We start from the raw sequence: 27,042 nt of genomic DNA, 5'->3' as shown, positions 1-27,042 counted from the left end.
CCATAAGAATCGTCTCCATGTGTCCTTTTGATCCAGAAAAATCCTTGTTTCCCACAACCTAAAGATCGATAATTTTGACTACTAGTTTCAATGTTTCTCTATTTCCACCAATATCTTTGATCATATCAAATTTTCTAACCATTTGCAAAACCAATATATAGACATGAGATCCATTATATAACTAATAAAAGAACAAACTTTAAACCAAAAAAAATCATCAAAGGTCAAAGCTTCAACATAGAACCAAAAAAAAAAAAGTTCAAAATTAAAACATTGAAACCTTGCAACTTCAAAATAACAACTACAAAGAAAAACAAAACAACCACAAATATAAGGTTGAAGCTTTCAACCAAAAAAAATAAAGAAACATTGAAGCTTCAACATTGAACTAAAAAAAATCAAGAAATGTAAGAAAAATACTATAATAAAAGGAAGGAACTAACTTTAAATCAACAAAATATAAGAAACCTTGCAACTTAAAAAAAACAATATAAAAAGAAGATCAAAGCAACAACAAACGTAAGGTTGAAGCTTTCAACCAAACAAAATCAAAAAAGGCTGAAACTTTAAAGCAAGCTGAAGAATATAAAAAATTCAATCAAAGAATATCAAAGCATCTACAAAAGTAACATTTCAACCAAACTATGAAAAAAAGAATGAACTAATTTTCAAGTAAGAAGGAAGAAGATGAATATGAATGTAGGAGGTGGAAAGCTTTGAAGATTGAAGGGAGAAGATGAATATGGAAAAAGGATGTGGAAAGAAGAATGAAGTGAATATATGAAGTATAAAAAGGAGTTGATAAGTGTCAGTTGGAGTAGTGATATGCAAAATTAGATAGAATAACTAAAAAACTACAAAAATGGACACTTGTCAAAAAAATAAGATAGGATAAGTAAGTAATTTAATTAGGATTAAGTTTTCTTAGTTATATAGCAGATGGTAGAAGCTTTAGAGACAATGAAAAACACATCTAATACGGACAATTTAACGTACTCTTTAAATATTTCGTGAGTGATATTGCGACACTGTTAGAACCATTGAAGGTTACAAACTTTAGCCCTACACTACCCCTTTTTGTTCCTACGATTTGTCATTAATGTTCGTAATGGACTTTATCATGGAAGAAGTGCATCAAGTAATATGCAAACAGGAAAACACGGCCAGAGACTTTTTTGATAGTAAAATAATTCTAATTTACAATTTAAAAATATATTATAAATAATTTTATGATTATAAATTAGTTTTGGATTATATAATCTAAAAATACATTCTAAATTATATAATTGAAACTGTTGAACATTCAAAATAATGAAATTCATAATACAATACCCAAATTTTTAACTTTTCAGAATTGTATAATCTAAACTTTTCAGAATTGTATAATCTAAACTTTTCGTATCAATCAATCTAGAATCTTTCCAATGACTCGCATGAAGGAGTATTTTTTACATTGCCCACACCCTGTAAAGAATCCATGGAAATGCAGAAAGGAAAACCCTCGACAATAATATGGCAGAATAGAGTGTAAGCCTAAAGGCCAGATGCTAAAAGCCCGATATAGATAAGAAAAATTGATCCACCAATCTTGTTAAAACAATTAAATATCAAAGAACTGTTACAAAACTAATTTCAAATTTCAATTGGGGATAAATAAATGTCAAATGTTTTGAACACATTTCCAGCTAAACATCGAATTCATAGAGAATTAAATGAAACAAGAAGCCCCTTGAACAAAATTTATCAATAAAAAACGAAATTATCCCACCCATATTCCCTTAACACTTAATTTAAGACATGAAAAATATCAAATTTGGTCTAATCTACTGAAGTTGACTATTTAGTTGAAATATGTGGACCCAAAATTGGACTCTCTAGCTGAAGTTATCTCTGTTGGCTCAGGACTCAGCAAGGTTCTGCCCATTTCTTGGTGCTTGATGATGCCCTGAATTTCCTCTCTCTTGGCGAGGATTCGGTCGATAGAAACCGTTTCCTTTCGATTTGCTGTACTCCCTATCACCACCATCTTGACCATTTCCTCTGCCAAAGCTCCTTGAATTGAAACGCCCTCTTGGTGTATCTGACTGATAACTACCTCTGCCTCTACCCCGTCCTGATCATAATACATTGAAAGCGAGTATGACGTAACAGAAGAAGAATAGAAGTAGCTTGAAAATATTGAATTATGTGGAAAAAACATGGAGGGTGCCATGCACCTCTCTGGAACTATGTTGGTAGATAAAATATTGCTAGTCAAGAATTGTGTAGATCATTGTGATAATTTATGAAGCATGAGGCTGGCCGAAACAAAATTTAATGTCTTTGTCAATGTCAGATGAAACAGTCACCAAACATTGAGTCTGTGACTTACTACAACTATAAGAAATCACGGGAACCCAATGTCATCGTGATAAAATTTTGGCATATCATTGCTAAATTTGTATTTGTTAAAAAGGCAAGTCATGTGAGAATCAATTACCAGTACCATCAACTCATATCTCCATTAGAAAAAGTGGAAACAGATTCATCATTTTACCATATCTACATGTTATAACCAATATGTTGGGGACATTCATGATGACGAACTTTGAAGAAAATATAAAAACAGAAGAAATATTAAAAGATTAAGAAAATCATACTTCCTCCTCGAGAAGGGATGTTACTGTTTGGTCTCCTTTCTTCAATGTATACTTGTCTCCCTGCTATCTGAACAGATCCTGTCTGCAAACATAAACAATCATGATTTTAGATTCTTCGACAACAATCATGAATAATGCACATCCCAAACTTGATATTTAAAAGCAAATCCAAACCTTGACTGCATTATGAACGCCTGTCATATCTTCAAATTCAACAAATGCATAACAAACACCAACATCCTGAATACAGGTGAAAAGTTTAGACTCAATCATAATTAGTAGTTATGTGAAAATGAGGAGTTATAAACCTTGCGACTTCTAATAACAACACCATCAGGCCTGATTCTACCAAAATTCTTGAATTCCTCTTCAATTTCAGAAGGAGACACGGTAGGGGACAAGTTTCTCACATAAACAGACTTGATTTCATCTGAAAGCAGTTCCAAACAAACCAAGATTATTGATAGTTACCAATGAATACTTGATAAATATTACATGAAACAGTCTTTAAACAAACTAACTTATTAGGTTATCAAGCAATGAGCCAGGAAGATGTGCTGAATACCAGTAATTAAATAATAAATGGACAGAATAATTAATCAATTCTCAACAAGTACACACAGTAACCTTCATCTTCTGTTACAGGAAGCTCCTCTACTGCTTCAGTCTCAGACCTTTCAAATGCATTTGTGGAAGCAGTTGTTGGCAGTTGCTGACTACTACTCTGTGGAGCTTGATCCCATTCTGAAGGGGAGACATTCTTATGAGAGGGTTGAGAAGCAGCAGATGGTGTAGATTGTCCTTTAGCAACCCGTAACTTCCAACAGTCCATAACATTGTCAGTTCTAATGTCATAACAGAATTCCAAAAGAAAACATTATTTTGGAAAGTAATATAATGGTTAGCCGGTGCGTACGATGGAAGCATATGTGTGCTTTTGGGGCTCCCCAGCAGGTTGATCAGGAGTAACAGGTACATGGTCTTGGACGGCATTCACTGAAGATTGAAGTGAACCATTTGACTCTTCAACAGCAGTATCCTCCCTAATATGCTCAGAATCAGGGCCCCGCTGCAATCTTTGCTCCGAAAATCCATAATTATCAACTACACCGTTTTCTTTTACCTCATTTGTAGCAACATAGTCCCTAGCCTGAATATCTCCTCCCAGAAGGTAGTTGGATACTGTAAAATCCATGGCTCTAAATTACTAAAAAGTTAAATGCATATGAATTTGAGAATCATTAATATCACATAATCAGCCAAGTTGTCCACTTATCAGATTTTTTTCTTAAAGTAAAACCTGTTTCATTTTTTGAAAGATATAAAACATTTATCATCAAAGATAATGAGGTTTGTACTCGTGTTTCACTGACAGCTGACAACTTTATAAAGTAAAAAAACTACATTAACAAAAAAAAGAAACGGTTTTATCAATCAATTTGAAAGAACAAGTGTCTTTTATGTATCGTCAAAGTGATAATACTGGTTGTGGCAGTTGACAACAGATAACAGTGTAGCAAATAGAATTGGTGACAATAATAAACGGATTTGCTTGTCTAAAAGATAGTTTATGCAGTTTGGATTTCCAACTAAAATGTTTTAGAGAAGCCACATCCAAGAGCTTCTACAAGCTATCTTATTCATAAGCTAATTTTAACTTATGGATAAACTCATTTCATTTTTTCTTATTTTTTTTCTCCTACAACTCTTTATGAAGGAGTTTGTCCAAGCAAAAACAACTACAGACCATTTTACTGATACTTTTAACATATATTCGAAACAATCTCATCATCTCATCTATAATTCACATAAAAGATCAGGTAAGACTAGGAGGCACAACATCACATTGATATACTTCTAACAATTATAGCCACAATAAGTCATATTGGAAAAAACACAAGTCTCACATAGTCACATTGACTGCAAATAGAGCCTGAAAAACAGGTACACAGGTATGGGGCAACCCTAAACCTCTCAAGCCAGTTTTTGCAGGGTTCAAGGTCAAGAACATTGTTGGAAGTGAAAGGGTGTACATTGGAGAAAATTCAAGTCTCACATTGGCTCAAAGAGTACATAAATGGGGACAAACTTTATCTCACAAACGGGTTTAGTAAAGTTGAGTTGGACTCAAACTCAAATTCTAAGCAATAGGAACTTTTCAATCTATAAAACCTACTGCACTGCCAACTCTCAAATCAAACAATAATATGTGGATATTTTTTCCTACACTAAATTGATCGTATTAGAATGGCAGTTTTGCCCTTACAACTCAGCACCTTAATGTACAAGAGCTCAAGCTGGTACAGAACTTACCTGGCTTATTGATTGCACTTGAAGTATTCAACTGTGAATCATGATTGCTCTGAGGTAGCAAAACTGCTTGTTGCTGGTGAATTGGATCCTCTTCAACAAAATGAAAAATATCATTGAGCACAAAAAAGCCTTTCTCTTGTGGGGCAAGGAAGAATGTCTGCATAAATTTCCTCCTCTGGTTGTAGTCCTTAGTTTGCACAGATCCAGAAACCATTACAAGAACACCACCACTCCAAGACTCTAAAGAATGTACAGTCTTGATTTCAATTCCAGTGTAACTAAGTGACATAATTAGGGAGTGGATTTGCTGCACATGGAAAAAATATTTTTAGTTCTAGGGAAAATGGACCAATATTAATAATTGTACATGCATAAGCCATAAACAATAACAGATAATGCCAGATCCTTTCAAACAATTGAGGACTTAATATAATGGAATAGAATGCTAGGAATAAACTAGAATGCTAAGAATGATAAAAATGTTTCATACATTCATATCACAAATATATAATTTAACATTAGGAAGAAAACTTATAACATGTGGATAAAAAAGCAAAATTAGAAATACTAAGCATGTTCAGTCTCTTATTCATCAAGACTAGAGCTGTGAATATTTTATATAGCAGTTATTCAACTACGTCCGAGGGAGTTAGTTCAGTTAAAAGTTTTAGTTTGATGTAATTAGAATACTTTAGTTAGTTTGTTGTCAGCTGTATTTATAACTGTTGATTATCTCTATCAATTCTCACGTTGTAGTCACTCTCTCGTATATTAAAAACAAGGAATTTAGAGATCTATTCTTTCTCTCTTTTCTCTGTCAATGTTCCTTAAGTTCCTTCTCTAATACGGTATCAAAAGCCTCGTAAGTTCTATGGCAACTTCAAATCTTTCTCCCTCATCTTCCACACCCTCTGGTTGCTCTCATCAATATTCAAAAGGGAAAAATTTCAGGTACCGCAGCAACTCGTAGAATATTAATCCAGGCCAGGCATTAAAGCCATATCATTCATAATTTTGTTATCATATAAAATAGTGTAACTGCACTACCAGACCACATTGATTCCCAGAACGAGATATGAAATCATTTCAAGAAGTTACCCATCAATAAATAAATCCTACCAGCATGCATCAAATTCACAAGCGCTATTTTTTATCAAGTTCAACTAAAATTTCTCCGTGACACCCAGACTTACCAAATTTAATGATTCCAATTCAAAATATCCGCTCCCTAATCTTAAGATCCCCCGGTTGGTCATCACTATACTAACAAACAGAATACCATAAAAATCTTTCATAGCCGTGATACAAATATGGCCACACAAATTCCCCCTTCTCATCCTCAGCAATAACTTCTATCTCCCAATGGAACTCACCAAACTTCTCACCCACATTTTATCTTTTGGGTGACTACCGAAATTGGACTGAAGGTACAATTTATCACTAAAACGAAATAGTTAAGTTTTCGAACTAAGTCACACCATAAAGACTTATTTTGAATTTTCTTACTCTCATGGCGTCTCACAACTAAAGTTACGACAACTCACAATTTTATGCATCCAAGCGACACCCTCTAGCAAAATTGAAATTACTCAACTACAAAACCATTCCTCCCCTCACAGTTTAACAACCAACTCCTTTCACTCAACACTACAGCAAAAACTGACAAAACTGAAACCAAAAACAACGGTGTTCACGGAACAACAAAAAAGACAGCAGTAAATTACAAGCATTGCCGCGGCTGTTTCCCTGGTGTTGCCGTCCACCCGCAGCATGGTGCTGGCATCGGAATAAAACTGGTGCACGAACTCTGGTTGACTCTGAAGCACCTGGTAGTACTGTCCCACGAAGTATGTCCCAACCTGAACAAAACACAACACGTTATTCGATTTGACATGAATATGAGAAGAAGAGGAAAAAAAGAAGAAGAACCTGCACTGCGGTAACTGGAATGGGAAAGGGCGTGGCCATTGAAGTAAAACCCTAGCAGCAATTCGGATCCGCAATCTCCCTCCCTCTTCCCTTTCTTTCCAGATCCACACTCACGCAGACAGTGACAAAAGGGGTAATGTTATTTCGTTCAATATTAATAATAATAAAAATAATTAATATTATTTTTTATTTTGGTTCTTCACGGATTTGGTTTTTCTTTTATTACAAGATTCCCCAGACGACATGCTGCCATCCTATGCTGTTGTGCATCTGTCCTTTCCTTACCATTAATAAGCTTCCACTCGATCGTTTCAAATATATATAAATAAGGGTTAAATATATTTTATCCGTAAATTTTAAATTTAGTTCATTTCGAAATTTTGAATTAATTTTATTTTTTATTTTTTAAAATTTATAAATTTAATATTTTGTCAAATTTATTTTATATTTTAAGTGTGTTTCATAATAATATTAAATGTATATACTTTGAGAGATGAAAGACTAAATTGGTCCAAAGTTTCGAAATAGACTATTCTAAAATTTACTAAAAATTAAGAGACCAAAAATATATTTAACCCTACAATAAAACGAAGGTTAAACTTAAACATGTTTTTCCATTTATTTTTAGAAATTGTAGTTGATCTTTAAATTAAATAATATATCTATTTTGATTTTACATTTTATAAGAGGAAAGTAAACATTAATCCTCTCAAGTTACACTTATTAACTCTATTCATCACATAATAAAGTATTTCACATATGATTTATTAGAGAAAATATTTTACATACTTTCATAAATGAAGTAAGTCTATAATTAATTTAAAGAACAAACATATTTTTTGAAAATAATTTAGAAGTTAAAAATATATTTAAGTCAGTAATAAATATACACTGTGCCAGCAAACGTATATCTATATGTTTTTTATAATAGATAAAATTTAAAAGAATGATAATATTATTATACAATACAAAATAATTATTTAAAATATAAAATACATAAAACAATAGTTATAAAAATAATTTACTTTATTAATTATCATAATTATGTAATAAAATAATTTTAATATTTTTTCAAATGTTATGATATCTTATAAATTATAAACAAAATAAGGATAAAAATGGGAGAAAAAGTATAACAAATAATGTAAAAAAACAGTTGAAAAATCAATTTCCGTTATTTTGTTACAGATAAAATATGTGTTTGAATAAATTTGTTTATAAATATTTATTTTTCTAAAATGAAAAAAAAATATAAAAAAAGTTATATAAATTTATATACAAATTAAAAATAAAAATGTAAACAAATTACATAAAAAATTATATATTAATTAAGATATAAACAACTTTTAATTTATACAAAAGCTATTTTTTATTTTTTTATATAAGTACTTAGAAATAAGTATATTAAATGAATTTAATAGATATATACTTTAAATTTTCTTGCATTATCTATTAATAAAAACTTATCGTTAAAGCTAGCTATTTGTAGTATGAAATCATGACTAAATCTGTCTTTGAAGAGTTTTTATTACAAACGCGTTCAGTAAATAAGTGAAGATTATCATCTATGATTAGATTTACATTTACATGCACTAATTATTTTTTAAATAAATTTTAGGTTAAATTATTATTTTGATCCTTTTATTTCTCAAATAATATCAGTTTGTTTCTCAAATTTTTTCTATTTTAATTTGGTTTTTATCTTCTAAAAAATGATTGAATTTGGTCATTGATGTTAATTTTTACCAAACAGTTAAAGTCAACACCACGTGTTAATTTATGGTTTTTTTGAATTTTTTTGATTTTTTTTTACATTGTCACTCCACAGTTGTTCCATGTGTCAAAGTGATTCAATTTGGTCCCTATATTTGTTTTTAGTTTAATTTAGTCTCAATTTTCGTAAAAATGAAGCAATGTTGTCCCTCCTTAAATTGACATGCAATTTAGTTTTTGGATAAATTGTATGATGATATTCTTACTAAAATTGACATTTTTATTAAAATTATTTTAACGAAACAAAAGTTCTTCAAATGAGACAAAAAATGATATTACCCAATAAATGAAGGACAAAAAACTTAAAAATGAGAGTCAAACATTATCACGTGAAAAAAATAAACAAACATATAAAAATATTATAAAGGAGTAGAAATAATAAAATGTTATACCTAAAAATGATTTTATTAAGTAAAATTGAGAATACACCATTTGAATATATTTACACTTATGGAAAAATATTAAGATGTGATAAAAGGGAAAGTAATGTGAGTAAATTTTGTTAGTATGGAATAACCAAACAATTAAAAAAGAGGAGAAAAAAGTGTGTAGCGAAAGTAAACAAAATGAAACTAAAAATCAAGAGAATAATTTATATATATATATATATATATATATATATATATATATATATATAAAGTTCTTATATCACTTAATAAATTATGGGTTCTTTGATAACTTAAACGAAAACGGAATAAAAATGAGAATAACTGTTGGGACATGTATTATGATGCAATATTTCCGCATCATACTTACGAAAAGGGATGCAGAGGGGAAATAATCCCAATTTCCGTAAGGTTTGACTCTGTTCTCATTTTCATTTCTTATATTTCAATCTTACATATTTTTTGCTTTAGTTTTTTTAATCACTAATACTTTTTTATTAGACTTATTTGAAAAGAGTTTATCAAAATTATATTAGTATTTATAAAAGATTTTTAAACACCATCTTATCTCTCTCTTAAAAATATACAACCTATCTTTTTTTACAAAATATTTTTTTCATAAGAAAAACCAATGATGACCGATTTCACTTGATTTATATGGTTTTACTTATAGTATTCACTATTTGTAGGAAGTATTTACAATTATTTTTATAGTGATGATCTTAATTTTATTTAATATATAAAATATTTGATTTACTAATTAATTAAAAATATTATTCGGTTGAACTTATTTTAAACTTTTAAGTAATTACAACCAAATGTTTATTTATAGTGTGCATTCAGGGTGGAGTACATTCCCATAGAAAACGAAAAAAACATAAGCAATGTGGTAATATGTTCTAGCACATAGACAACAGAAAGGCAATTTGAACTGTGCCAGCTTAAAATGTCGTGGCAATAACTTGCATGTTCTTTTGCTACATGGTTTTGTTTAAATAAGGATGCAAAAACAAAAGATTCAATCCCAGAAAATTCATTAAGGGCTCATAGAAGAAGATTAAGATGACAAGTGAAAGGAATTCTACTCTGAACTATATCCCAGAACTTGCATGTTACAATACAACATTTGATCTTAACAACAAAATCTGGAGGAGTGATAATGTCATTTCAGAACGTGTTCCTCTTCTGTCTATTCAAATTGCCTACAACATCCTTGCCTCTAGTTTTTTTCACCACATCCTCAAGCAATTTCACCTGCCTCTGACGGTTGCCCAGATGCTTGTAAGTGTTCATGTTCATATTCATATGCTTGTATACCAAATATAGCATTTAGATGACATGTTTCAGGGAAATGAAACTTTGGTATCAAATATGAATCATTTACAGTTATATAAACTTGATATTGCATATGTAGGGTGGTGTGCTTTTGAGTTCATCATTTTTGGGAAGAATCCCTGGAGTTTTTCACATGATTTACCGACCAGAAGGAATCATGACTGTTGAAACCTTTGCGAATGTTGGAATCATGTACTATGTGTTCCTTACTGGGCTGGAAATGAACAGTGACACCATCTTGAGATCAAGCAAGCAGGCTGTAATCATTGCTGTTGCAAGCATTCTGATTCCAACACTAATTGGAGCTGGTTTTCTTACTCTACAGCATGACATAGCAGGTGGATCAAGCCTTACGCTCACTGTTAAAGGGTATATGTTTTGGTGTGCAATTCTTTCTGTGACCAGTTTTCCAGTCCTTGCAAGGCTCCTATCAGATCTCAAGATCCTCTACACAAGGCTTGGAAAAGATGCCTTAACAGCAGCCATGCTAATCGATGCATTTGGCTGGGTTTTGTTCGCACTCTTCATTCCCTATTCCCACGAGGGTGGAAAACCACTCCTCTCCGTAATTTGCACATTGTTGTTCATTGTGTTCTGCTTCTGCGTGGTGCGTCCAATCCTGGCTCGTGTGGTTGAGCATAGAATGAGGTCTGAGTCATGGAACTCCTCGAAGTTACTAGATGTGACGATGGGACTTTTCGTTTGTGCATATATCACAGACTTGCTTGGTGCACACCATGTTGTCGGGGCCTTTGTGTATGGACTAATTTTGCCCAGTGGGAAGTTTGCTGATTTGTTGTTGGAAATGTTAGATGATTTTGTCACTGCAATTATTGTTCCTGTCTACTTTGCCAGTTTTGGCTTTAGACTAAACCTGGAGTCACTTTGGTCTGAAAACCACACAGTGTTGCTTCCTCTCTTCATGGTGTTCTTATTAGCCATCCCAAAAATTTTGAGCTCTTTGTTGGTCAGTGTCTACTATGGTATGTCTTCAAGAGATGGAGTTGGCCTTGGATTGCTCCTCAACACCAAGGGCATCATGGCAGTGATTCTTATAAGCATTGCCTGGGACAAAAATGTAATATTCTCCAACCAAAATCTTGCTCCTCTTTCAAATTCTTGCTTAGTTACTAAAACCTTGTTTACATCGAGAAAACATATTTGCTTCCTTCTTCATCAACATGTTTTCACTTTGTTTCCTGTTTTCATATACTAAAATGTTTTCACAAAACCAAACAGGTTGAAAATCTGCATGCATCAATTTAATCCATTATCTCTGAAGATCACAGTTAGTAAATTTTGATGTGTTTCTCTGTTCTATCTCTTTGGTTTTCAGATTTTGGACCCATATGCTTTCACAATCATGATCCTTGCAGTATTATTCATGACTACGGTGGTATCTCCCTTTATTAATGCCATCTACAAGCCAAAACTTCGATTCAAGCAGACTCAACAAAGGACTGTGCAGAAACTATGGTCTGAAGCAGAACTTCGAGTTGCAGCTTGTGTCCACAACTCTCACCAAGCCCTTGGCATGATATATGTTCTTGAAGCCACAAATGCCACCAGAACTTCCCCCTTACATGTCTCAGTCCTTCATCTTGTAGAACTCACAAGACGCGGCACTGGCCTTCTTGTGGCACAAATTGACAACTCAAATGTTCAAGCGGGTTCCTCAGAGGGCCAGTATGGATCACAAGAAGAGTTTGAGACCATATGCAATGCATTAAATGAGTTTGGGGAGGAATACAAAGCGGTGAGATTTGACACATCAAGCATTGTTGCAACCTATGACACAATCCATCAGGATATATACAATGTCACAGAAGAGAAACGTGCAAACCTTATTCTCCTCCCATTCCACAAACAACTGAGCTCGGCAGAGTTGGAAACAACCAACACTGCTTTCTGTGACATTAACAAGAACGTGTTGCAGGCACCACCTTGTTCTGTGGGAATCCTTGTTAACCGTGGACTCAAATCATTGTCTACTCTAACAATGAGCATCATTGTGATCTTCATCGGGGGGCCTGATGATCGAGAAGCCTTGTCGATCGCATGGAGAATGGCATCACATTCAGCCACAAAGTTGCATGTGATTAGGCTTCTGGTGTTAGGTACTGAGGTTGAAGAAGGAAAAGCATTCCAGAATGATTCCAGTGAAGTGTTATCTACAGAGATGGACAATGTTATGCAGAAAAAGCTTGATGATGAACACATATTTCAATTTAGGCACAAAGGGTTGCACAACAATGACTCCATCGCATACTCAGAGATGGAACTGAGATTAGAAACTGGTGAAGAGACTTCTTTGATCCTGAATGAGGTAGACAAAAAAGGGTGTGACTTGTACATTTTGGGACAAGGGAGTGGCAAGAATTACATAGTTTTTCAAAGGTTGTTGGAATGGTGTGACAGCCCTGAACTTGGGGTCATGGGTGACATTTTAGCTTCAACCAGTTTTGGCTCAAACTCATCACTGCTTGTTGTGCAACAATACAACATGGAGCGAAAGTCTAAACTTCGTTGTCGTAGTAAATATTACACTAATAACATCTCTGATGAAATTTTGTGAAGAAACAATAACATAAGTAATAACATCTCACAGGAACAAAAGTAATAGAACCTGATCTGACAGTGGTGTGGTGTGGTCTGGATTAGAGAAACATCTTTTGTACTCATCAAAGCAATCCAGTTTTGGAACTGCATCTTGCCTTTTTCTTTTTGTCTTTCTCACAAAGGCAACATGATCATTAAATTGCTAGAACATGATTTTTTTCAATGGTTTAAATATAACAATATACCAATTTTTTTTTATTTTAATCCCTCTAAAATTATTTTTTAAGGTAGTATTTGTAAAATTTATTTATTCTAGTTTCGTGGTGGTTATTTTGTTTTAATTTTTGTAATACATTTTTCAATCCCTTTAAAAGTAATGGTAGGATTAAAGATAATTTTATAAAGACTAAAATATCTTTTGGAATTAATTATAGTTTATATACTGAAGTAAAATAGTAAGGATAAAAATAAATTAAAAAAAAAACGAAATTAGAGCGGATTATATTTGAATAAAGTAAGGAAAAAAATATAAGGGTCGTTTATAAAATAATTTTGTAAAGACAAAAAAAAAAGATTAAAAATATATTTAAATCATTGTTTATTATTTTTATATTATCAATTTATATAGAAAAATTGATCACTAATTAATTAGAGACTAATTTAGAATAAATTTGTTTAGTAGCAAAACCCTTGGTAGTTAATATTGAGTGACCAATGTCCTTTGGTAGCTAAAACCTTTATAGCTAAATATTTTAAATCAATTTAGAAATCAATTATATGTTTTTATTCATAATAGTGACTATTTTAGTAACTAGTAATTTTTTATTTTGTAAATTGATATTTAAATTGGTCACTATAGGACTAACAACTTTTGGTCACTAAAATTGATTGTTAATGAGACATTTTCTTGTAGTGTATATAATAATAAATACTCATCATACACCAAATTCACATGCACCTTATAATACATAGAAGATTCACCTTAAATTGAATTATTAAAATTAAATTAAATTAAAAACTTCATCATGTAGAGGCTTCTTACACCATTTTATACAAAATATAAAATAAAAATATATATATTTTAACACTCCCATCACCACTGAGGTGATCAATTTTTCCATCTGGTTTAGCAAAGGAAACAACAATATCAAGATGAATGACATCCATATGGTCTAAAGATGTCAAAATAGGTTATAACTCGCGAGCCAACCTGGTTCACCACGGATTCCGGCCAGGTTGGGTTAAAAAAGGATTGTAGATTTCAGTACGGGTCAAGAACTAATTATAATATAAAAAGATACCATTCAAATAGTTAATACAATTATTTAAATCTCTCATAAAGAGTAATCAATCATAGGAGTAAATGTAAGACATCAATAGACAATCATTTATTCATAACACAATATATCATTATTTTAATTTCAATCCTCGTGAAGTTAATTTTTTTAAGGTAATATTTGTAAGATTTATTTATTTTAGTTTCATGGTTGTTATTTTTGTTTAAATTTTTGTAATACATTTTCGTAAAAATGACTATTTTTAGATTTTCTTTTCGTTGTTTTTTTATCCCAATAATAATTACAATGATTTTTTATAATATCGTAAAATGTGTTAATTTTAATTTTAATTTTAATTTAGTACTTTATGTGATTTTTAACCTCTTCAAATTTTAAACCAATGATGTTAGATCTCAATCTTAAAATTTTCGTTCTAATTTAAAATCATTTGTAACCCTAAACCAAAAATATTTAATAAAAATGTGAATTTTAATAAATATATCAGTATAAATTTAGGGTTAAATATGTTTTTCATCCCTTAACTTTTAGTGAATTTTGGAAATAGTCTATTTCGAAACTTTAGACCAATTTAGTCCTTCATCTTTCAAAATACGTGGATTTAGTCCTTTTAATCAAATTTTGTTAAGTTTATTTAGCATTTCAAACATGTTTCATAATAATATTTGACTTAACATTAAAGCAAAAATGTGTTAAACAATATAAACAACTCAGATACAATCCTAAAATGTATAGGAAACATCAAATAAACCTAACAAAATTTGATTAAAAGGACTAAATCCGCATATTTCGATAGATGAAGGACAAAATTGGTCCAAAGTTTCGAAATGGACTAATTCCAAAAATCACTAAAAGTTAAGGGACCAAAAACATATTTAATCCTAAAATTTATATAAAAATTAAATTTAGTTTCAATTTGGATAGGGAAAAAATTGATCAATTTAAAAAAAAATGTGACTGAATTAAAAAAACAAATAATGAATTTAGGGACCAAATTGAATATAAGACACTAATACGTGACATTACACTAACACATGACACAATGCTAGATTGACACAAACATTTTTTAATTAAGAGAAATTAAAAAAAAAAATTAAAATCAAAATGAAAACAAATTAAAAAACTCCACGAATTGAAACGTGACATACATTATTCACTATCCGTCAATTATTTAAATGACCTCAGCAAAAAGGACTAAATTGACCAAAATTAACAAAAATTACGACTAGATTAAACAGATAAAAATAGAACTAAATTGAACACACAACAAAAATAGAGACCAAATTAGTATTTAAGCCTACATTTTTTAAACCCTTTAGAAGTAATGATAGGATTAAAAATAATTTTATAAAGACTAAAATATCCCTTTGGAAATAGTTATAGTTTAAAGACTAGAGTAAAATTACAATGATCAAAATAAATTCAAAAAATGAAATTACAGTTTATTATACTTAAATAAAGTAAGGAAAAAATTACAAGAATTGTTTACAAAATAATTTTGTAAAGACCCGAAAAGAACTATATAGATTAAAAACATATATTTAAATCATTACTTATTGTTCTTATAATATTGATTTTTATAGAAATAATGTCTGCATAATTTTTTAAAGTTTAATGTATTTTTAAGGGAAGAAAATCTTATGTAAAGGGAAAATAATTACTATAAATAAGTTCAAGGTAAAATGTTTAATATAATTATAAAGTTTCTACAATGCCACAAATTTTAACAGGTGATAAATCATTTTCATAATATAAAATTTAGCCATTTTTTATTTTTTGTGTGTGTTACAAATTTCAATACGGTTTGATTTTTTATTAAGTTGGACTTTACATTTGGGTCATGTTAGGTTTTTTTTTATCCAACACATAAATAATTTGTATTTTTTTTTGGTTTGTATTTGGATTGTATTAAAGTTTATTTAGATTTTAATTAGAATTACAATTTAGTTTTGACTGAAAAAAAATAAAAAATATTTTTTTTAATTAAGTGAACCCGTGAGCCAATCCGTTTAACTCGTCAACCTGTGGTGGGTCGAGTCAGGTCGGGCCGGGTTACACGTTTTGACAGCTATATGTGTTTGTGTGTGTGTGTGTGTGTTTGTGTGTGTGGGGGGGTGTGTGTGTTTGTGTGTGGGGGTGTGTGTGTGTATGTGTGTTTGTGTCTGTGTCTGTCTATGTTTGTGTGTGTGTGTGTTTGTGTGTGTGTGTGTGTGTCTGTGTGTTTGTTTGTCTATGTTTATGTCTGTGTCTGTGTCTATGTCTCTGTGCGTTTGTGTCTTTATGTGTGTGTGTGTGTGTATCTCTGTCTGTATCTGTGTGTGTTTGTGTGTGTGTGTGTGTGTGTGTCTGTGTTTGTATATGTGTCAATGTCTGTGTCTGTGTATGTGTCTGTGTATGTGTGTGTCTGTGTGTATTTGTGTGTGTTTGTGTCTATGTTTGGCTCAATGTATGTGTCTGTGTGTTTGTCTGTGTGTGGGTGTGTGTCTGTGTGTCTGTCTGTGTATGTCTGTGTGTCTTTATGTGTGTTTGTGTGTCTTTGTGTGTGTGTGTCTGTCTGTGTCTTTGTGTGTGTGTGTGTCTGTTTGTCTGTGTATTTGTGTGTGTGTGTGTGTGTCTGTTTGTGTGTTTGTGTGTGTGTGTGTGTTTGTGTTTGTGTTTGTGTGTCTGTGTGTCAACTTGTGTGTGTGTGTGTGTGTCTGTGTGTTTGTGTGTCTGTGTGTCTATTTTTGTGTCTCTGTGTGTGTGTGTGTCTTTGTGTGTGTGTGTGTATGTGTTTGTGTGTCTGTGTATGTCTGTGTGTGTGTGTGTGCGTGTGTGTTTATTACTTTGATCTATGAGGAATTGCGGTGATCATTTACTAACGAATGAGGATATTTAATCACGACAACTGATAAGATCAATTAAAGAATAAGAATGTTGAAAGACAACAAAGTGTGTGTTTGTGTGTGTGTGTGTGTGTTTGTGTGTGTTTGTGTGTGTCTGTGTGTGTCTATCTGTGTATGTATGTGTGTGTGTGTGTGTGTGTGTTTGTGTATTTGTGTCTATGTTTGTGTTTGTGTGTCTGTGTGCATGTGTTTGTGTGTGTGTGTCTTTGTATGTGTGTGTGTGTGTGTTTGTGTTTGTGTGTGTGTTTATTACTTTGATCTATGAGGAATGACAATGATCATTTACTAACGAATGAGGATATTTAATCACGATAAATGATAAGATCAATTAAGGAATAAGAATGTTGAAACACAACAAAGTGTGTATGTGTGTGTGTGTGTGTGTATCTACGTGTGTCTATGTGTGTGTGTGTGTCTCTGTATGTGTGTGTGTGTGTGTCTGTGTCTGTATGTGCGTGTATGTCTATGTGTGTCTATCTCTATGTGTGCCTTTGTGTGTGTGTGTCTATGTGTATGTGTTTGTGTGTGTCTATGTGTATGTGTGTGTGTGTCTCTGTGTGTATATGTGTGTTTATTACCATGATTTATGAGGGATGAGAATGATGATTTACTAACAAATGAGGAAATTTAATCACGACAAATAATAAAATCAATTAAGGAATAAAAATGTTGAAACACAATAAAGTATGTGTGTGTGTGTGTGTGTTTGTGTGTGTATTTGTGTGTGTGTGTGTGTTTATTACTCTAATCTATAAAGAATGACGATTATGATTTACTAACGAATGAGGATATTTAATCATGACAAATGATAAGATCAATTAAGGAATAAGAATGTTGAAACACAACAAACTAATCATAAAAGCACATGTTAAGTAAATGTAGCTTATTTGGTGTGTAAATTTTGAATTATGAGTTTCTTGTCTTTGTTCTATATATGTGTTATGTATGTTATGTGTATACATATTTCAATTGCAAGAAAATCTATCTCCTCTATGAGGAATTATGTTGATGATTCACTAAGAATAAGGATATTGAATGACGACAAATGATAATATCAATGAAGGAATAAGAAAGTTGAAACACAACAAACTAATCATAAAATCACATGCTTTGAAAGTGTAGTTTATTTGGTGTGTAGTTTATTTGTATAAAATTTAATTGCAAAAAAAAAACTTAATTTATCTCGTTTTATCTCTCTACTAAGATCAACTAAGAATAAGAATGTTGAAACACAACAAACTAATCATAAAATTCACATGCACAGAAAGTGCAGCTTATTAACTTAGTTTATCTTATTTTATCTCTCTCCTCCATGAGGGATGATGACAAATCCCTAAGAACTAAGATATTAAATCAAGACAAATGATAAGATCAATTAAAGAACAAGAATGTTGAAATACAACAAACTAATAGTAAAATTGTTGAAAACATGCAGCGAAATAATTAGCGTTTGGACAAAAGCCAAGAGGTGGGTGAATTGGTTTAGTAATAAAACTAATACTTTAAAAAATTTCCAAAATTTTACCGTTTAATTTAAACCCTTAGTTCCTTTAAATGCAACAGCAAATAAAATAAAGAGATAGGGAAGAAGATTTAACACAGATATTTATACTGGTTTAAATCAAAAGATCATACGTCCAGTTGTTAATCTCTTTAAACAAAGAGATTAACTAAATCACTATAAAGATCAAAGTACAATCATATTAAAGAGAATAAGGAAACGAAAACACCTCTCTTGAAGACACAAGAGATGAGAGTAAACTTCCTTTGAGTCACACAGAGGACTTGACCCAGCTTTCCTAGCAATAGCAACAACACTCAACCTCCTAGAATCCCTCTTAGGAAAAGTTATCGCTCCACTTACTCTAGGCTTTTCAAAGCTCTTTTAGAACATTCAGAGAACACTTTGCAAACACAACACTAGGACTCTAGCTCTCAAAAAGGTAAGTTCGAAGTAGCACTGCAGTTCTTTAAATAAAGGTTTCGAAAATTAGGTTAAAAACTGAACATACATGTTCAAACTGTCAAGGATAATCGATTATCACTTATGATAATCGATTATTCTAGTGCATTTTCTAAAAACAAAAGTTTGAGCAGATAATCAATTATCTATTCAAGTGGGTTTCTGTAAAAAAGAAGAAGAGGATGAACTCAATTTGAGATAATCGATTATCCTTAGTGATAATCGATTATCACATCAGTTTTTACAAAAATAAGAGGATCAAAGAGATTACGAACTTGCTATTGATTCTAAGTTATTCTAAACACTTTAAAAACAATTACAAGATAACTTTAAGGTTGAACCACAACATTAAGGTTGTTAAAATCTTTAGTAAAAAGGAGTTGCATGTTGACCATCAACTATAACTTTAGACATATATCATGTTTTGAACTTCAATCTAATTTGAATAGTGATAAACAAAATTTATGACAATGACCATTAAATTATTATGCTATAATAAATGAAACATCTTTATGTTATTGCAACAATAAAATTGCACTTATGAAAACTAGTTTAAAAATAAATGATCATATAAAAAATCATCAAAAATAGTATTCTACGGGATAAAATAAACAAGTAAAAATATTAAAAAGAAATGAAAATGATTAAATGTGTGTCCTAAAAATGAATTAATACATCATTGAACAAAATCACATAAAGAAAAAAAATGTATAATTAAGAATATGATAAGATGAAAAATACCTTGGAGATGTAAGAAAAAAATTTTGCCTATCGAACTAATTGAACCATTAAGAAAGAATACAAATTATTTTAGCGAAACAAACGTTCATTAAATGAGACAAAAATTAAGATTAAAGAGAATAAAAAAATATTGTTTATATAGATTATCTAGTAAATGAAGGATTGAACACTTAAAATTAAGAGTCGAACATCGTAGAAAAATAACAATAAATTAAAATATTATAAAGGGGTAAAAATAGTAAAATGTGAGACCTAAAAATGATTTTATTTACTGAAATTGATAATACATCATTCAACCAGTTACACAAATAAAAAAAATTAAAATTGTGATAAAAGGTAAAATCATGTGAGTGGATTTTTTTAATATGGAAAAAACCAAATAATCAAAAGAGAAGAGAAAAAAAATGTGGAGCGATAGAAAATAAAATTACGAAAGTAAAGATCAAGAGAATAATGTGTATAGTTTATATATAAATTTTTTGGAAAATGATTCTTTAACAAAGTAAAGTTACAAACTTTTTGACAAAGTGACGTGGCATGTATTAAAATATTTTTTTTAGTTAAAAATTGTAAACCGCACGTGTGAGAGAGTGAATGAAGAATAGGCAGTGGGTTCAAAAAAAAGATTGCATTTGAGAGAGCTGCTCCCCCGCGCTTCTGATTTCATTTTTCCACTCTCTTAAACCTCTTCTTCCTCAGTGATACACCACCATTCTCCTCCAAATTTCCATCGCTCAAAATTTTCGTTGTATTTACCGAAACCCATTAACGTTGCACATGGAATCCCACCTACACGAAACCATTTCGTCCCGACGGTGGTAGACGAAATCGCAGCGGAACGTTGCCGACGGTGAGACGAAATCGCAGCGGAGCATCGAAGTTACAGGTTACCATTTTCGATTATAAATCAATTTGGGGGCTAGGGTTTTGATTGGAATCATGGATTCTTGGAGTGGAATGTATTTTTGGGGTTTAGGGTTTTCATCCGAAACTGCCGGTGGTGAGACGAAAATTGGGGTGGGGGTGTTTACGGAGGTCACTTATTTGCAGGTTATTTCAATTTTGCTTTTGTGAGTGTTCTTTCTGAATCCCCTATTTGATTTCAAATGGTTTGTTGTGTTGTGGTGGAAATGAAAGTATGATTGGATGGCTTAGTCTTACACACTCGTTGAATAGATTCTATTAGTTGGAAGCTTTATATTATTTGCATACTAAAGGTTGCAATGCATTTGCCACATAAACAGTTACAGTTTGGTGTTTAATACTTTAGTCCATGTTTACGTGATGTATTATCCATTTGTCATACTCTTCATCTTTTCATTTTGATTTGGTTACAGTTCTTATTATATCTTTACATTGTGACGTTGTTTCTTTTTATTCTCAACTCATGTTACTTTGTATGTTAGTAATTGATTTCATAGTATTTTGTTGAATGAACCTATGAATCAAACTTTTAGCCGAATCATATATGCTACATATGTTTTATGACAAAAAATGAGATTAAACTCTGTAGTTATGATTCTGTAAGAATATTGGATCTTTTGAAAACTCCCCTTGGAGATTTTGTATCACTTTGCTACTAGTGTGGTGAATAACATGATCCTAGTTAACACCATTTAAGAATTTAGATTGGAACTCTATTTCGAAGCACATTCTATTGTGCTAATAATTTGGTTAAAATTTTTCGTATTTTTTATATTATTTGAATTCTAAAAGTTGCAATGTGTTTGCCACATAAACAGTTACAGTTTGTTGTTTAATACTTTGTTCCTTGTTTTATTAGTTTGATTACTTTATTTGATCATGTGGTGTTGTGTGTTTTATCCGTTTTGGTGATGTGTTTTATTGGTTTTTATGATTGGTTTTCTGTGTGGTCATTTTTAGGTTTTAGGGCGTTGGTGAGTATTTGTTGATAACTCTACTAAGTATGGATATGCAACAAGGTAATGACTCCATTGAGAATAAGGTATGAATAGCGTTACCATACATTTGATTTGTATTTGACATTTTAATAAGTCCCATTAGTGTAGCTGTTTAATTTTCTTTGCAGATACATTTGAGGCATTCTTGTGGAACAAAATATCTTGCATGTATTAACAACCAGTTAACAGCAGAGCAAAAATTATTTATTGAAGGGACATGTTTCGGATGGTTAACAATGTTGAAGGAGCCTACGAAATTGTCTAGAAACCTTCTTAGTAAATTATGTTCTAGATGGGATGAAAAGAGTGGATGTTTTCAAATTAGATCCCAATCAGTTCGATTTTCTTTATTGGATGTTTGTGTAGGTCTTGGTCTTAGGGTGGTTGGTCCAAAATTCAATTTAAACGAAATCGAAGTGGAGAGTAATTGTAGGAAAATGTTTCAAAGTAAGAACGTCGACTTAAGCACGTTGTATGACTTCCTAATGCGAAATAGGAAAGAAATTTCTGTAGTTGAGTTTTCTAGAGTTTATATATTGTTGGGCATTTGTGAATTTTTGTTGCCAAATCGTATTGGTAGGGTTTTCCCAATTCTGTTTAAGCTGGTAGATGATATTGAAGGTCTTGGAAATTTGAATTGGGGTGTTGTTGTGTATGAATACTTGGTTGGGAGCATATGTCGTGCTTCTTTCTTGTTTAAGAGTGGTGGAACTAAAAGACACTTTCATGTAGATGGATGTGTATATTTGCTACAGGTATGAATATTTTATTTAGTGTTTACTTTAGTTGAATGATGTTGTAATATTGGTTGTTGATCGACAAATCTTCTTCATTCACATGTTTTGTAGTTATGGGCTTATGACCATCTGCTTATGTGGTCCCAAAAAGGTCGATGTTTGTCAACCAAATTCCCACGTATTTTGCATTGGATGAATGTGAAAGTGGGTGATTTTGTCATCAGTCGAAGTTTCAATAAGAATTTGGTAATTTTCAATTCAGTTATTTATGTTTTTGTAATTATTACATGGTTTATTTATTACATGCATTGATTTTTTGCTTGATTTTGGAATGGTATGCAGGTTGTTTTTGATGTAGTTGCCTCACCAAAAGAGTTTGGTTATCTAATTGTTAGAGAAGCTTTTGAAGCCTTTGGTCTTGGTTTTGCTAAGAAGGCAGACGTGACAAACAACGATGGGTTAGAACTTGCGGTAGATCAACAAGAACAGCTCATTGATGAACTAGAAGCTCAATTGAAGGAATTGAAAAGGCATATTGCTGATAGGACAGGTGAATTTAATGAGGGATGTGGAGGCCGTTCCAATGAAAGTCATGAGTATTTTGATGACATAAGTGGCGATGGTGTTGCGGATGTCAACGGTTGTTGCAGTGGTCAACACAGTTATTCCGTTTTTGGTAAAGATATGGACCATGATGAGGAAGTTCAAAAACCAACAGAGTTTGATAATGAAGACACAAATGAATGTGAAGAAAGCAATATGTATGATCGAATGAAGCATCAACCACGATTACGTTTGAAGAGTGCAAGAATTCGAACTCCATTTGCCACATATCAGAGACGAAAATTTCGTAAATAGATGTGTGTACTTGTTTTTTTCAAATTTGTGGACAAAATAGTTGATGTATTTATGTTATTATGACATTGCAAGACCTTGTTATGGGACATCAGTTAGAGCTTCTGCTACAATATTATGTTCAACTACTTACTATGTATAAGATATATACTTTGTGTATGGGACATCAGTTAGAGCTTATGCTACAATATTATGTTCAACTACTTACTATGTATAAGATATATACTTTGTATTGACCAAATTAGTGTCATTTATGAGGTTTTATGTGTCACAAATAAGTACATTTATATTAGTCCAAAAACAATAACTTCATTTGCCATTTAAGTTGTCAATGTCTACCACTGTAATCTCCAACTGAAATTTGAATTTCTTTTTTCCAAAATGTGTGAAGGACATACCCAGCCACATAAATGATGCACTAATATTTGGAAAAGAAAGTTAGACATGTATCCCTGGTTAAATTTTGTTCCAATTGAAATGGGCACCTGAGGACAATTTGTACAAAACCCTTTACTGCATTTGCCATTTAAGTACTTTGTCATTGCCATTTAAAGTTGCAGCCTTAGTCTTCGCAAATTATTTTTGAAGTTTATGTGCGTCCCATATTTTGGTTACACAAAATTAGTTGTAATTATTTTTTAATAAATAGATTGGTGAAAATAATGGCAAAAAAAGTTCCCACCTGTCGGTGAAAAGCAGTTGTGCAAAACATCTAAGTGCGTTTGCCATTTAGGTAGTTCATGATTGCCATTTAAAGTTGCATCCTTTATGAAACCAAATTACTTTGGATCTTGATGTGCTTTCCATTTATAGAGGTCACACCAACAAAGTTGTACTGATTTTTTATTACTACATTTTAGTCAAAAGAAAATACAAACGAAGTTGCCACATGTCCGTGAAACCTTCTTGTGCAAAAATGTTTAAAGTGTTGGCCATATAGGTAGTTAGTGATTGCCATTTAAAGTTGCAGTCTTAGTCAAACCAAATTATTTTTGAAGTTTATGTGCGCCCCATATTTTGGTTACACAAAATTAGTTGTAATTACTTTTTAATAAATAGATTGGTGAAAATAATGGCAAATAAAGTTCCCACCTGTCGGTGAAAAGCAGTTGTGCAACACATCTAAGTGCGTTTGCCATTTAGGTAGTTCATGATTGCCATTTAAAGTTGCATCCTTTATGAAACCAAATTACTTTGGATCTTGATGTGCTTTCCACTTATACAGGTCACACCAACAAATTTGTACTCATTTTTTATTACTACAGTTTAGTCAAAAGAAAATGCAAACGAAGTTGCCACATGTCCGTGAAACCTTCTTGTGCAAAAATCTTTAAAGTGTTGGCCATATAGGTAGTTAGTGATTGCCATTTAAAGTTGCAGTCTTAGTCTTACCAAATTATTTTTGAAGTTTATGTGCGCCCCATATTTTGGTTACACAAAATTAGTTGTAATTACTTTTTAATAAATAGATTGGTGAAAATAATGGCACATAAAGTTCCCACCTGTCGGTGAAAAGCAGTTGTGCAAAATATCTAAGTGCGTTTGCCATTTAGGTAGTTCATGATTGCCATTTAAAGTTGCATCCTTTATGAAACCAAATTACTTTGGATCTTGATGTGCTTTCCACTTATACAGGTCACACCAACAAATTTGTACTCATTTTTTATTACTACATTTTAGTCAAAAGAAAATGCAAACGAAGTTGCCACATGTCCGTGAAACCTTCTTGTGCAAAAATGTTTAAAGTGTTGGCCATATAGGTAGTTAGTGATTGCCATTTAAAGTTGCAGTCTTAGTCAAACCAAATTATTTTTGAAGTTTATGTGCGCCCCATATTTTGGTTACACAAAATTAGTTGTAATTACTTTTTAATAAATAGATTGGTGAAAATAATGGCAAATAAAGTTCCCACCTGTCGGTGAAAAGCAGATGTGCAAAACATCTAAGTGCGTTTGCCATTTAGGTAGTTCATGATTGCCATTTAAAGTTGCATCCTTTATGAAACCAAATTACTTTGGATCTTGATGTGCTTTCCACTTATACAGGTCACACCAACAAATTTGTACTCATTTTTTATTACTACAGTTTAGTCAAAAGAAAATGCAAACGAAGTTGCCACATGTCCGTGAAACCTTCTTGTGCAAAAATCTTTAAAGTGTTGGCCATATAGGTAGTTAGTGATTGCCATTTAAAGTTGCAGTCTTAGTCTTACCAAATTATTTTTGAAGTTTATGTGCGCCCCATATTTTGGTTACACAAAATTAGTTGTAATTACTTTTTAATAAATAGATTGGTGAAAATAATGGCACATAAAGTTCCCACCTGTCGGTGAAAAGCAGTTGTGCAAAATATCTAAGTGCGTTTGCCATTTAGGTAGTTCATGATTGCCATTTAAAGTTGCATCCTTTATGAAACCAAATTACTTTGGATCTTGATGTGCTTTCCACTTATACAGGTCACACCAACAAATTTGTACTCATTTTTTATTACTACATTTTAGTCAAAAGAAAATGCAAACGAAGTTGCCACATGTCCGTGAAACCTTCTTGTGCAAAAATGTTTAAAGTGTTGGCCATATAGGTAGTTAGTGATTGCCATTTAAAGTTGCAGTCTTAGTCAAACCAAATTATTTTTGAAGTTTATGTGCGCCCCATATTTTGGTTACACAAAATTAGTTGTAATTACTTTTTAATAAATAGATTGGTGAAAATAATGGCAAATAAAGTTCCCACCTGTCGGTGAAAAGCAGATGTGCAAAACATCTAAGTGCGTTTGCCATTTAGGTAGTTCATGATTGCCATTTAAAGTTGCATCCTTTATGAAACCAAATTACTTTGGATCTTGATGTGCTTTCCACTTATACAGGTCACACCAACAAATTTGTAGTCATTTTTTATTACTACAGTTTAGTCAAAAGAAAATGCAAACGAAGTTGCCACATGTCCGTGAAACCTTCTTGTGCAAAAATCTTTAAAGTGTTCGCCATATAGGTAGTTAGTGATTGCCATTTAAAGTTGCAGTCTTAGTCTTACCAAATTATTTTTGAAGTTTATGTGCGCCCCATATTTTGGTTACACAAAATTAGTTGTAATTACTTTTTAATAAATAGATTGGTGAAAATAATGGCACATAAAGTTCCCACCTGTCGGTGAAAAGCAGTTGTGCAAAATATCTAAGTGCGTTTGCCATTTAGGTAGTTCATGATTGCCATTTAAAGTTGCATCCTTTATGAAACCAAATTACTTTGGATCTTGATGTGCTTTCCACTTATACAGGTCACACCAACAAATTTGTACTCATTTTTTATTACTACATTTTAGTCAAAAGAAAATGCAAACGAAGTTGCCACATGTCCGTGAAACCTTCTTGTGCAAAAATCTTTAAAGTGTTCGCCATATAGGTAGTTAGTGATTGCCATTTAAAGTTGCAGTCTTAGTCAAACCAAATTATTTTTGAAGTTTATGTGCGCCCCATATTTTGGTTACACAAAATTAGTTGTAATTACTTTTTAATAAATAGATTGGTGAAAATAATGGCAAATAAAGTTCCCACCTGTCGGTGAAAAGCAGTTGTGCAAAACATCTAAGTGCGTTTGCCATTTAGGTAGTTCATGATTGCCATTTAAAGTTGCATCCTTTATGAAACCAAATTACTTTGGATCTTGATGTGCTTTCCACTTATACAGGTCACACCAACAAATTTGTACTCAT

At 31.8% G+C, this 27,042-nt stretch overlaps 2 protein-coding genes across 3 annotated transcripts; one reads left to right on the top strand and one right to left on the bottom strand.

Annotated features, from left to right (window-relative positions):
- Positions 1-1,613: 1,613 nt before the first annotated feature.
- LOC114192395 (nuclear transport factor 2-like) lies at positions 1,614-7,135 on the bottom strand. Of its 2 annotated transcripts, none has more exons than XM_028082103.2 (9): positions 6,882-7,135; positions 6,677-6,811; positions 4,953-5,259; positions 3,556-3,821; positions 3,261-3,456; positions 2,948-3,069; positions 2,814-2,879; positions 2,640-2,721; positions 1,614-2,113 (listed from the first exon to the last, which is right to left on the bottom strand). In XM_028082103.2, the coding sequence occupies exons 1-9, from the start codon at positions 6,918-6,920 to the stop codon at positions 1,899-1,901; spliced, it is 1,428 nt and encodes a 475-aa protein (XP_027937904.2). In that variant the 5' UTR covers positions 6,921-7,135; the 3' UTR covers positions 1,614-1,898. The 2 variants fall into 2 exon arrangements, with proteins under 2 accessions (XP_027937904.2, XP_027937905.2); XM_028082104.2 differs by having other exon boundaries at positions 3,267-3,456; positions 6,882-7,132.
- Positions 7,136-10,078: 2,943 nt separating this feature from the next.
- On the top strand, positions 10,079-12,957 carry LOC114190325 (cation/H(+) antiporter 15-like). The gene is made up of 3 exons (XM_028079157.2): positions 10,079-10,321; positions 10,455-11,453; positions 11,712-12,957. The coding sequence occupies exons 1-3, from the start codon at positions 10,103-10,105 to the stop codon at positions 12,948-12,950; spliced, it is 2,457 nt and encodes an 818-aa protein (XP_027934958.2). The 5' UTR covers positions 10,079-10,102; the 3' UTR covers positions 12,951-12,957.
- The last annotated feature ends 14,085 nt before the right edge of the window (positions 12,958-27,042 follow it).

The sequence above is a fragment of the Vigna unguiculata genome, chromosome 7 (assembly GCF_037176805.1).
Source record: "Vigna unguiculata cultivar grain cowpea cultivar isolate G323 ecotype 2 chromosome 7, ASM3717680v1, whole genome shotgun sequence".
Taxonomy (NCBI): domain Eukaryota; kingdom Viridiplantae; phylum Streptophyta; class Magnoliopsida; order Fabales; family Fabaceae; genus Vigna; species Vigna unguiculata.
Note: the sequence above shows the minus strand (reverse complement) of the source record. Positions and strands in the feature narration are given on the sequence as shown.

What these genes read in the sequence shown, in the direction of transcription:
- LOC114192395 (XM_028082103.2), bottom strand. Translation starts at nt 6,920, where the DNA reads ATGGCCACGCCCTTTCCCATTCCAGTTACCGCAGTGCAG. An exon ending in TTCCAGTTACCGCAGTGCAG is followed by an intron (nt 6,812 to 6,881) that starts GTTCTTCTTCTT and finishes TGTTTTGTTCAG; the next exon opens with GTTGGGACATACTTCGTGGG. An exon ending in AGCACACATATGCTTCCATC is followed by an intron (nt 3,457 to 3,555) that starts GTACGCACCGGC and finishes GACTGTTGGAAG; the next exon opens with TTACGGGTTGCTAAAGGACA.
- LOC114190325 (XM_028079157.2), top strand. Translation starts at nt 10,103, where the DNA reads ATGACAAGTGAAAGGAATTCTACTCTGAACTATATCCCAGAACTTGCA. An exon ending in TGACGGTTGCCCAGATGCTT is followed by an intron (nt 10,322 to 10,454) that starts GTAAGTGTTCAT and finishes TTGCATATGTAG; the next exon opens with GGTGGTGTGCTTTTGAGTTC. An exon ending in GCATTGCCTGGGACAAAAAT is followed by an intron (nt 11,454 to 11,711) that starts GTAATATTCTCC and finishes TTTGGTTTTCAG; the next exon opens with ATTTTGGACCCATATGCTTT.